This window comes from Harpia harpyja, chromosome 21, assembly GCF_026419915.1.
Source record: "Harpia harpyja isolate bHarHar1 chromosome 21, bHarHar1 primary haplotype, whole genome shotgun sequence".
NCBI lineage: Eukaryota > Metazoa > Chordata > Aves > Accipitriformes > Accipitridae > Harpia > Harpia harpyja.
This window is the reverse complement of record NC_068960.1, coordinates 5,519,263-5,531,675: the sequence shown is the minus strand read 5'-3', so window position 1 is coordinate 5,531,675 and position 12,413 is coordinate 5,519,263. Positions and strand designations below refer to the sequence as shown.

At 40.7% G+C, this 12,413-nt stretch overlaps 1 protein-coding gene across 1 annotated transcript in view; it reads right to left on the bottom strand.

Moving 5' to 3' along the window:
* Nucleotides 1-4,335: 4,335 nt before the first annotated feature.
* The window catches only part of GNA12 (G protein subunit alpha 12), a 44,734-nt gene continuing 36,656 nt past the window's right edge, over nt 4,336-12,413 (bottom strand). Inside the window, exon 4 of the mRNA XM_052772704.1 lies at nt 4,336-11,797. Coding sequence (XP_052628664.1) covers nt 11,228-11,797 — 570 coding nt within the window. The 3' untranslated portion in view covers nt 4,336-11,227. The remainder of the gene's footprint in view (nt 11,798-12,413) is intronic.

Here is a 12,413-nt window from a genome sequence, read left to right as displayed (position 1 = left end):
GCTGCGCGCCTGGACTCGGCGCAGGCGCAGTGCAGCAGAGCCACTGCTGCCGCCCTCTCCTGGCAGCGTCAAAGGCGAGGGGGTTCTCATCCAAGACATTCTTCCCAGCAGCAGAAATTTTCCAAACAAATCCTGCTTGAATTACAAATCCATGTACTGCCCCATACTTGCTCAGTTGTTGCCTTAACAGATTTACTATTTTAAGCAAGAGATTACTTTTTGTTCAGCCTTATTTGCTCTTACTCGATTCTGTACTGAATCATTAGGCTGAACTTTAGAAACTTTCCAGAAAGAGCCCATAAACTTAGGATGACAATATTGCTTAAGGGAAAGAGGCAGCTTTCTATCATAACAAAGTCCAAAGACAACAGAGAAAAGGAGTGGCACAGAAACAAAATGAACTGCTGGCAGAAGTCACCGATGGGAAACTCCCTATGTGACATTTGTCTTACACACTCACGTTAGCTCTGTTGTGAAAGCATGAATTTCTGCTGAAGAGCTGTTGCTTACCAATAACATATTTTTGACACCATCACTGACAGAACTACCACTTACCAGCTGAGCTTGTCCAGAAGTGCTCCACGTAACAAGTAAACAAGAATGGCAACTCAGAGCTTCAACTACTCGTGTGGGGAGCTCAGGAGGGTCCACAGGCAAGATGCAACTTCGCAGTGAAAGACAGAAAGTGGCTGAATACGCTTTTAAGTCCTTAGGCAGCTGGAAGAGAGAAGGTCCATACAATATTACACTGCAGGTTTTTGTTCATGCAAATACATTCCCATGGAGGTGGCTACTCTTCACATCAGCAAAGGTTTCCAGCGCTGCTGCTGTACATTACAGTACAGCACAATATTTTATTCCCAGGGTCTGTAAGTAGTACTTTGCACTTGCACTACACAGCCTACACCAGTGTGAGTACGGACTGGAGGCAACCTGGGTCACAGGGGAATGAAATGACTGGCCAAGGTTACATAGAAAAAAATCAAGGTTATAACCAGGACTAAAGCACAAAGGTGCAATTCCTACTCTTCTCTGTGTGTACCAGAGTTGTAGAAGGGCAGAAAACAGCTGACAAAGGAATTAAAAGTAAAACAAATTGAAGGTAAGCCCCTAATTAAGATTTCCTGTATTTTAAGCAGCAGGTTTCTGGGGAGATACTTCTACTTGGAAGGGTGTGGGAACAGCAGCATAACTTGCAGCTAATAAGCTGCTGAGCAAGCTGTGGAACAGAAATACAGATGAGATACTTAGGAGTCATTTTAGAAGGTCAAGCTGCAGATGAACCACCAGCAAGAAGTAGTAGGGCACTCTCTATATAAATACACACCCAGAAGTTACTTGCAACTCAGCAGCCAAGATCGGAGTCGGTTACAAATGTTCCAGGAGCAGAGTTTCACTGTGTAGTAGGCAGTGGGCAGAACCTGGGTGTTCATTGTGCAGCACTTCAGCCAGTTTGGTGAGCCTTCTGCGGGAAGACAGGCAGCAAAAGGAACTGAGCACTCAGATGGGAAAGGAGGCAAGTCCCAAAAGGCAACAGGACAAGCAGCCTGCCACAGAGCTCCCGTGGGCACGGCTTCGGGGGTCTGCCTGGCAGCCTCCCTCTGCAGCCCCGAGAAGGCTGCGCTTTCATTTCTCTGCCTCGTGAGCTGTGGGTGCCTTGTTGTGACAGGCAGATGATCTAGAAATGAACTCCGCACATGACCTGCCTTCAGGAGATCCCCCAGCAGAACCGGGTCAGTCCTTCCTCAAGCTGCTCTTGGCTTTCATGTAACAATCCCTAAGGCAATGGTACAACACAGATTCCCATTAGACTCCGCCACACCATCCCGTGGCTACCTAGAGCATCCTCCATGATCAAAGTAACTTGTCATACCCTTACTGCCACAAGTTCAAGCATACTTGTTTTGAAGCAACTTCTAAAGTCTATAATCCTGAACTGAGTAGAAAACAGTCTTTTAATAGCTTTACGAGCTCATAAAGACAAATATCTTCTCCCAAGAATAAACAGACGGAACATTCCACTCCTACTCTTAAAACAAGAAGTTGCTGTAACTGAAGGGAGTGGGGGTACAATGCAACTGTCCAGGGAAAGTAAAAAAAAACCAAACCCAACAAAAGAACCCCAGACTCTTTGCTAGTTAGGCATGAAATTGGCTACAACAGCTTGCAAAGGTGGGAGAGGAAAAACCAGCAACTTCCACAGACATTTCATTAGCAGTATCCAGCACTTTCTGATTTAATAGTCAATATGACCACCTCCCTCCCCTAAAAATGGTACTTTTAACTGAAGTCTGTTTCTGCTGTGCAAAATTGAGGCTTTAAATGAAAGCTACTTCTTGTAAAAATCCCTGAACACTCTTCCTAAGAACTCTTTTCCCTTAACACCATGCAGCTTCCCAAGATGCTGGTCAGTCTTGGGGAGAGTGGCAAGAAATTCAGTAATTTTTGTTAGTAACTGAATAAACTTCCTCCCAGATCTGTACAGGATAATGAGATACCAGACTGAAGCGAGGAACCACAAGGGTTTAATTTCTCTCCTCAAAGAGCTGTAATGAATACTTAAATATTACTATAACCACTCCAAACCTTATGCCTTGTACACTTTCCCAAAAATACAAGCTATATAGCCCTGCCTACTTTGCATTTTAGAGAAGACTCTCCCTGGGGAAATAGCCATGTTTTCCCTTTTATCTTTGGAGTGTTGGATTATTGAAATTGCAGAAGAGATACTCTAGTACAGGTAGTCATGCTTATCCAGTGAAGAGAATTCAAAGTTAATATATCAAGTTTAAGGTCTCCCTGGGGTACAAGCAATCATCAGCACTGAACAAACCTACCTGCAGAACCACCTGCTTCAGCCTCTGTTCTTTTTGGCAACATCTGTGCAGATGAATTATGAAAGGGACATCTTTGCTGTATGAAGCGAGATAGTTTGAGATACAGAAATTTTGGCAAGTATGGAAAAATGGGTGTCACTAAGATACCCTGATTCAAGCCTCCAACCATGTGGCAAATAAAAATTTAAATCCCACTGAAATTGGTGCAGTTTACGCACCTGCTCACAACTGCTGATCAGGGAAGGCCTGAGCTTGGGTAGGCACTCCACTGACAACGCGATTCTTGTTTTGATTAAAGCTTTGGAGATTCAGCCATTCAGACATCAGAGTAACTCCATCAATACAAACCAAGCAAACCCCAACCAGTTTCAGAGCAGGCAAAAGTGACAACTTAAAACCACCCCCTTCCCTGTCTGTTGGTCAAGTGTCTCAGCAGCCTGGCGTGGCCTCTGTTACAGCACCAATGTGTTCCAGCAGATATTGCCAGAAAGAGCTCTTTCCTTGCTCCAGTGAGAAACCTGTTAAACTTTTTCTATGTGCTATCTTGTAGGGCTGTAATTCACAGGACTCTCTTGGCCCCAAAAAGGGCTAATTTGCTTTCACAGAGCTGACCAAAGAGATCACTTGGAGCTGCTGCTGTTGCCGAGAGCTTTTCAGACTACAAAGTGCATGATCACACCTGGAAACCTCCTATCAGCGCACACTGAATTTGCAATTCATCCACCCTCATTTTCAGAGATGCTGAACACCGACAATACACATTGTTACCTGAAAGTGCTCAGCACCTCCAGGGAAAAAGAGTCAAGCATTCCCAAAAGCTTTATATAGCTGAGGACCTAACATTTCCAATGATTAGTAAAAAGGACAAACAACGCTCCATGAAGTGTCTCAAATTGTGTACCTGCCAATGTAATTGATTAGGCATTAATAGTTCACATAAGAAACAATTAAGACTTGCCACAAAAATCTGCCAGATGTGACCTTTCAAAGTACAAGCGAGGAAAGGTTAATGACATTCCTAAGAACTGGAGCTCAAATTCTGGCAAAATTAGTTGATGCCAGGATGGCAATGCCGTAAGACAGGGATGCCGATGACTCTCCAAGGGTCAGTGGTTCTGCACTGCCATACAAGATACCACGGCACACAAGCGGGTCCAACAGAGGGGACTGGCATTGGAAAAGAAACAAGTATAGTTCTCATGGCTATTATCAGATGCTACACAGCAGAAGAGGAATCTCTAACAGGTGTTGCCAACTCAACAGGCTTAATTATCTTCTCTTGCTGAGCTTAAAATACATAAGCACAAACTCTAGCTGTGTCTCCCCTTCCACTTGCCATCAGTTCTAATGCCTAAGTTAGCTACTGAAACGCTACAGACAAATGAGTTCGAAGTTTTATATAGGTTAATGTTTCACCAGCCTTCAATTCCTGGACACACTCAAATGATTCAGGCCAGAACTGGAGAGGGGGGAGATACATAAAGATTACAGAACAAGATTTCATTGCATGACAGCTGTAGTTTCATGCAGTCCATGCTGTAATTTATTCAAAAAGCATCTCTCTTGCAGGAAATTTTCAAATAAAGCAAAAAATGTCACTCTAGACTCTGTTGAAAGATAAAACCCATAAAGAACAGTATAACAAGTCAAGTTTTAATAGATTTATAAAATTCATATATACAAAACAGTAAACTAAGTCACCAAAGCTATAAAATACACTTTTTACACATCACAATATAATTTTATCTAGTACACAGTTTTCATAAATTGAAACTATTACAGCAAGTAGCTGCTTCTATCATGGATGCTGTTTTGGTGCTAGAAAGACACTTATGTGAGCAGTCTGGAACTGTGCTTTTACTTTATGCATTTTTTACCTTCTTTTAGTTTGTCACTGTTTTTAAAGTACTTTCCTGTGAACTGTTAGAAAATTAAGGCTAAACTCAGGCCTTTCTTGCCCAATGCAGTGAACCGATTTAAAAAAAAGAATGATATTGCATAGTATGTGTGTTACAATGCATAGGCACCAGAGAGCAAGTAAATTGCAGAATAAAAGATAACATTAATTGGCTTCCTAGTTACATGATTGTGTCACGAGATAACTTTGTGTTTTGTCAGTTTGCTGTCACACATATTGATTCCATAAACAAGACAACTCATCACAAGAGCAATAAATACTAGCCATTTTGTTAAGTGGAGTCTCCAGAAATACTTTCATCATCAATTCAAGCTGATTACACATTCCAGATAACGAAACCTGTTCACTGGAAGAACACTCATTATTCTAAAGAGAGATAATGGCTTCGATGCAAATGGGAGTTTGAACCCACGTTTTCAAACCTAAGTCCACCAACCATGCTTTCCAAGTCTCGTGAGCTACCAAAAGATCATTTCTCTTCCACGTTCCCCTTCTCCCTGCTATCTTCTCTCAGCTTTTGTGCCCAACCACCTGCACACAAGCTCAGCACAAGAGATTGACGGGAAGTATTAGCAGAGAAGCAGTGCTGTTCAAAATCTGTTACTTCCCTTGTAAGATGCTCTCTCACATCCTACTTATCAAAAAATTTTGCTCTCCATCAGTTGTAGTTTTTTATTCAAATAATGGAAACAGTCTCTTACCTAGCCATTCCCCTGGAATACTTCTCACGCTCTGGTATCTTGAAGAAAGTTTAAGTAGCTGTTAGAAAGGAGTAAGATGCCCTGTCTGGCCAGAGATCCATATACTGTATTTTAGTAGAAATTGAGTTTTCACACCCAGTTATGAACAGATGAAGAGAGGTTTACAATGGAAGGGTGTGCAGCTGCAGCAGGGCCAGCCTAGCCAGCCTGCTGCTGCTAATTCACAGCCAATAGCTCTCTGGAGTCACTCAAAGCTTTTGGGGTCAATGCAGATGGCATTTCACTTCAATACAGTCAGTCTTCAAGCACCATCAGCTTTTGGGATCTGTTTAGAAAATAGCTCCCCTCTCTTGCTCCCTTCCAACATACTTTGGCTTTTTTACCAGAATGCCCACCTCAGAAGTCAGTGCTGCTCTTTTTTTCTCTCCAACTGTGAATATTTTCACATTGGACAGAAGATAAGGCCTTCGGACGTATGCCAAGAGCGAGGCTGTGATACAGTTCGTCAAGCCAGGCACAGAACCACTAGCACTGACAATCTAGTACCTCCATACTCCCCACCCAATAAGAAAACAAGCATATTGACACATAGACAAACTTCAACACCGCTTTCCAAATGCCATTAGAAGGACAAAAACATCAAGAATCAAGCTAAACTGTCCAACCACCAAGATGAGCAAAGAGATAGCATCACCTGGTTAGCAGAGGAGCAGTTTCAGCTCCAAATATCCTGGCTATACTCATTTCCATCTATGTAAAAAAAGATTAGTGTTAAAACAAAGAAGTGCCCACTTCACAGCACAAAGCAGAGATCACCCCAGCTAATTACAAAACAGGTAATATTAAAAAGCACTAGGTCTTGTGTTGTCTTGCCAATTACTTCCTCACTAGGCTAGACAGTCCTCTTCTAGAAGTATGTGGAGTCAATATTAATTCAGGCCAAGTCTGGCCCAGACCACGCCAGCCTTCCTGATCTATAATGGATATGCTTCCTAGAAATCTGTTAAAAATTCATTTACAAAAGTAGGCACAGATGTTTTATAGTTGCCACTGAAACACCCTACCCACCGCTTTGTGTTACAGAATTAATACACAGTGTACTGAGGTAAAGAGTTGGCAGTGCTAGGTTAAAACCCCTGACTACACCATGTGATTTTATACTAGAAAAATGATATAGAAAAGGGGCTACTACTAAACCTAGAGGAATCAATATAGTTCTCATCATGAGAGATCAGTGTTTGGGTTACATGACAAGCTGCACTGTATGGAGGTGTTACTGCATATTTGTGTCTCAAGCTGGCATGCATCAAATTGTCTATCAACCCAGTAAGTACTCCTGAAAATGTGATGACACAAGCAAAGTTAAGTCAAGTGTCAAACCTTAATACTTGAAAATCAGAGGGGCCTTCTACTGAAGTCCTGTAGTTCCATGCAGCAGAATGACTTTTTTTCCAGGAGAACTGAAGAGGTACATACATAGAAAAGACTCCAAAGCATGAAGTTAATATTCACAAAGGCAGCCAGCTAAAGGCAGCGAAGGGCTTGTTTTCTGAAATGATATTCTGTGGAAGGTAGTTGTCTGTCACTAAAGAAAGCTGCTAGTTTCTTCAGTGGTTCCGTGTCTATTCTTTTAATTTCTTTAATTCTACAATTCTTTGCAGCCAGGACTGGTGAATACCCGGGGGAGGATGGGGAGATGGGGATGGGGGGACGACACACGGACAGGATGGGACACACTTCTCAAATGCACCATTTTTCATACTAAAACCTACTTTAGCTATCCTAGTGGAATTATATCTTTGTCTGCAGTGCAACATACAGATGAGCTCTTTCTACTCCATTTCACTACAGTTTTTTTGCAGTTAGTTTCTCCACTCTGTCTGCTTGGCTGAGGTTCAGGCTTTAGTTGGCTCAGAAAGCCTGTAAATGGTCATCTTCAGGAGCTTGCCTAGTTCTAAGTTTTACACAGCAGTATTTTAAAAAACTGAATATATTATCAAGTTAGTAAGTCAAATAATCTATGCTGCCATATTAAATAAAATAAGATCAATTCTTTGTATCAAACTGGAAGCATCTTTGAGTTGTAGTGTAAAGCTGAGTGGCCAGTAATTTCCATTCCATAATCAGTATTAATTCATTTTCAACATTAAGAACTATTTAATTCCTTCAAAGTGACAATTGCTTATTAAATATGTCACTTACAGAAAACCATTCTTCTTTTTTAATTCCAATTCACCATGTCACCTCGTAATGCCATCTGAGAATTGTTCAGAGAATGACAGCACTGCAGTCTGAAGGAATGGTACTGACTGACACACCATATTAGCTTAAAGCCTGTTCGGAGAACAACCAATACAAAGTAGTGTTTGATAAATGACTCCTGTTTAGTTAGTTTTTCTACTTAAACTGCAAGATTACGTAGGTCTCTCCTGCAAGCACATGCTGCAAGCACTTCCTTTCTTTGTCCTTGTGAGAGACAACCCGTTTGCAACACCCCGTCACTGGTCATTGACCTGCGGGTGTCAGAGAAGGGACAGCAAAAGGCTGCCTTTTTTTTTTTTTTTTTTTTTAAAAGTAGTTGTTCAAGGTCTCCATCTGATTATCATCCTGCCTGTGACCCATTTCCTGACTAGCCAAATGAACAATAAGCCTATAAAGTTAACAAAAAAAGATGTTCTCTCCAGCTGTGTTTACGTGCAAAGTTCTCCAGGATGTCACTTAAAATAAAGTTCTCCATTTGTTTCTTGTGAAAGGACTAAGCAACTGACCAAGCCTGTCCTGAGATGTTTGTACGATCTAACCTACCTAAGTTCTGCTTTAGTAATTAACTGATTTACCATAACATGATTTTCTGGCTTTATTATACCACAACTTACCTTGGAAAAAAACCAAATACAAAACCCCTCAGCTGTGGCAAGAAGTGGAGTGTATTTTGCAGAGAAAGCTGCCACTTAAAAAAATATTCTTTTTACTCATGGGCCAGATCCTTTGCAAACGTGAGAAGTGCTTGACTTTTGCAAGAAGATTTTCCTGATCTTTGATTCCTGGTGTGAACCATCACTATCAAAGTTCAACAGAACACAGAGCCTACAGAGCCAAACTACTGATTTTCATCCGCAGTCTACAGCATCACGCTTAGGCCCATTTTATCAGTAAAAAGAAGAAAGGCAATAATGGGCCTGAGGTGATCAAACTGGTTCCCTAAAACTATGACTTAGTGTGCAAAACTGCCCTATTATATAAAAAAAAATGCTTGAGAGCTCAATATGAGATATCTCATGCTGTTTCTTTTCCAGGTGCAGATTAAGTTACTTAAAATATAAGTTGCATTATTAGCTCTGTTCAGAGTTTTAAATCTGTAAGGTGACTAAGGATACAAAACCATGGATGAGCATGAAGAGAAAAACATAACAGGAAATTCTATGCTATGCCTCCCAGGTAAAACTACAGTAGATTCAGACATAAACCTGAGGTAATTCTTGAGAAAAAATACAGTTGAAAGGGAATGTTTAACTCATTTGAGAAAACAAGCATAATATTAACCCATCTAGAAGATTTAGTGAAAGAATAAAGCTCACAGCAAACTAGGAAATAAAGCCAAGTCAACCTAGAAGTCAGGTCAGCCCACAACTGCTGCCTCTTTCCCAGTGCTTTGTGTGAAGTGGAAACCACTACCAAGAACTCCAAGAATATCTGAAAGCTTTGAAAACAGTCTTAGTCTTCAGCCAAACAAATGGGCTAGCTTAGAGAAATGAACCTTATATGATTAGTTAATTCGTTTGCATCACTCTGTGTTGAAACATTTACCTTTTCAAATGTAATAATCTTAAGAGTTTCCCCCCATCTGAATATTAGAGTCATGTAACATTTTTCCCCTTCAAGGTTAAAAATGAATAAATATTTAAAAGACAGAGTTGGTCCTGGCATAAATAAGACTTGTTACAAGGAAGCTAATTCCTGTTTAAGTTTGCTCAAATTTAAGTTAGATTTTCCCATCTGCAACTTTTCAGTTGCTTCATACCTCAATACTGTGCGCATTACATAGCACTGAAATAGCTACATCTTTCCCACCCTGAAGCTTGCACAAAGAAAGCCAAGAGACTGCTACATTAGGGAACTACACAAAAATACTGATATGAACATCTGCAAGCTTCAGAGGGGAGGAAAGATTCCAGATTTTATCCAAATTAACATGAAAGGACAACAGAACAGGACTTTTTTTGACCACATTTCCCATGGGATTACCAGCTGAAGTAAAACGTTGCTTGTTTTGACATGCCATTGCAGGCTCAAAGGGGATAAGAACTCCAGGGAATCTGCTGACTTTTTACGGGTGCAAACAGCCCTTCAGGTTTTATTCTTGGATAAAAACTATGACAAAAATTGCACAGTAAACTATGTTTGAAAAATTACTTAAAGGATAGCACTACAATGTTGATATAAAAGGCAGATCTTCCATTTGTCCATGTACCCCACTGCAGTAGAAAAGATCCGATATGTCTGTACACAAAAAAGGCACCTGACAGTTAGTTACACAGATTGAGAGAGCTAGGAAATTAACAGTTCGTATCAACGTTATTCATAGCCTCTTGCAATTTTACACACTAACCATTGCCCAAAACGGGCAACTCCAAACTTGACTGTACTCAGAATTACATGTGCATTACTATAGGCTAAAGATCCCATTAAGACACAGATTAAAGGCTAATTTTACAGCAAGGTCTTGCTGTCCAAATACATCAGTGCAGCTGTAAAACTGGGATCTCTAGGGTGTTCAGTCTTCCTATAACGTCAGCTGTTGGAAACTAATCAAGCAGCTGCTGTACTACCAAAACCTTTGCTTAAGAGTTTAATCAGCTTTCAAACCTTTTGAATATAGATAAAGACCTGTCACGTGAGATACTGAACCTTCACAAATACTGCCAACTGTGAATGTGAGAACAGTGCTGAATTTCCATGAAGTACATCTCACTCGAGCACCCACTGTGCAAATACATGGTCAGGTGCTCTAGCACAGGCTGCTTCACCAAGGAAATCAGTTTTCCCATGATGTGATACCCTTCACACATAGTGCAAAATAAACCCTTCTCTATATCGGTGAGGCCTTAACTTCCCATCCAATTTACTCCAACATGGGTTTCCTTATACAGTTTTAGACTTTTGCCTCAGGAGACTCATGCAAAACCTTCAGACAAGAGCTGTGCATCCACCTTGGTAAGTGGATTCCAGACCCTTGGCAAAGCTGAACACGCACACAAGATCTGGTTATATTCCTAAGGGTTAAGAATGGAACTTCCATTAATGTTCTCCAATACAGCTGCCAATCTCATTACGTTTAGATTAGTTTGATCGATTCAGCACCTCCAAACTACAAAAAAAAAAAAAAAAAAAAAAAAGGCAGTTTGTACTACTAGCGTCTCTGAAAAATGAGCATATTCATTTAAAACAACGTGTCTTCCACACATGGTTTGTCAGAGATTTCTTTTTTCTAAGAAGGCAGAAGGTGGTTGTGTTATTCAGCGTTCCAAACTAGGTACAGAACCTATAACGGCCATGTTTCAGTAGTGTTTCTAGTCCAAATGATTCAGTAGCTAACATTAACATTTGACTCCTTCGGCCTATAGCTCCTCTGTTTGGACTGGCTAGTTCACAGCATTCCTGAGCCAAGTAATTAGCACGGGTCCTACACCACATGCAAGGGCCATAAAGAAAGGATAAAAACTTTGATCTAACCCTCCAGCAAATTTTAACAGAACATCGGCTGCTCTCCTTCACTGCAACATAATATCCTTCAGATTCTCTTGAAGGATCGTGTCCTTCACGGCATGAAACACAAAGCGGATGTTTTCAGTGTCTATGGCAGTGGTGAAGTGGTGGAAGAGCGGCTTACTACGGTTTCTCCTCTTTCTGTCAAAGCACTGCACCAGATAACGTTGAACATCTTCTAGCCTGTGAGGGTCGCCTTTGAAGTCCGAGAAATACTTCTTAATGCTGACAGTCTTTACCTTCTCTACAAGAAGATCCATCTTGTTGAGGAATAGGATAATAGAAACATTAAAGAAAAGCTTGTTATTGACTATTGTCTCAAAGATATTCATGGACTCCACAAGTCTATTTGTGCGCCTGTCTTCCATGAGAACCTGATCGTATTCACTGGAGGAGACCATAAACAAAATTGAAGTTATTCCATCAAAGCACTGGAACCACTTTTGACGCTGAGATCTCTGTCCACCTACATCCACCATCTTGAAAGGTATTTTTTTAATGATGAAATCATGCTCTACTATCCCCTTGGTGGCTTTTCTAGCCAGCAAAATATCTTGTTTGCTGGGGAAATAATTCTGTAAAAGAAAGGAGAAAAGTGTCACAAAAGTCCTTCAAAAATGCTGGCTAATGCCAGAATATTGAAGCGATAGGAAGAATCAACAAGACCCATGGTTTTTTAATTATCAAGTGAAGAATGAATACTCAACTTCAAAAAATGGACTGTTGACCATTTATCTCAACACATTGGTAAACAGCTACAGAAGATCCTGAGACACACGAGAATAAAAATATAGGACTAATGCACTGGTTCACTTTTTATGTTTCAAGCCTCTCATTTTCAGGCTGAAGTCTATTTTTTCATTATGAAATTCTTAGCTACAGTGTTATTGCCATTTAGGTAGTGTTCAGTAAAGCAGATCACCAAAGTCATCACTGAAAGGATTTTTTTTTTGAAATCTAGTTTTTCACAGTCCATTACTCTTACAAAGGACATATTTGCAAGCTTTAGCAGAACTACTTCTTCCAGGTTCACACTCCATGACTGGCAAGTACAGCAACATGTTCTACCACAGGCTGTGGCCCAGCCCATGACTGTAGACAGATATGTTCTTCAGAAGCTTATCACTGTTACTGTTTAGGAAAATCATCTCCCTTCTTTCTCCTCCAAGTCTCCTGACAGATATTTTCATT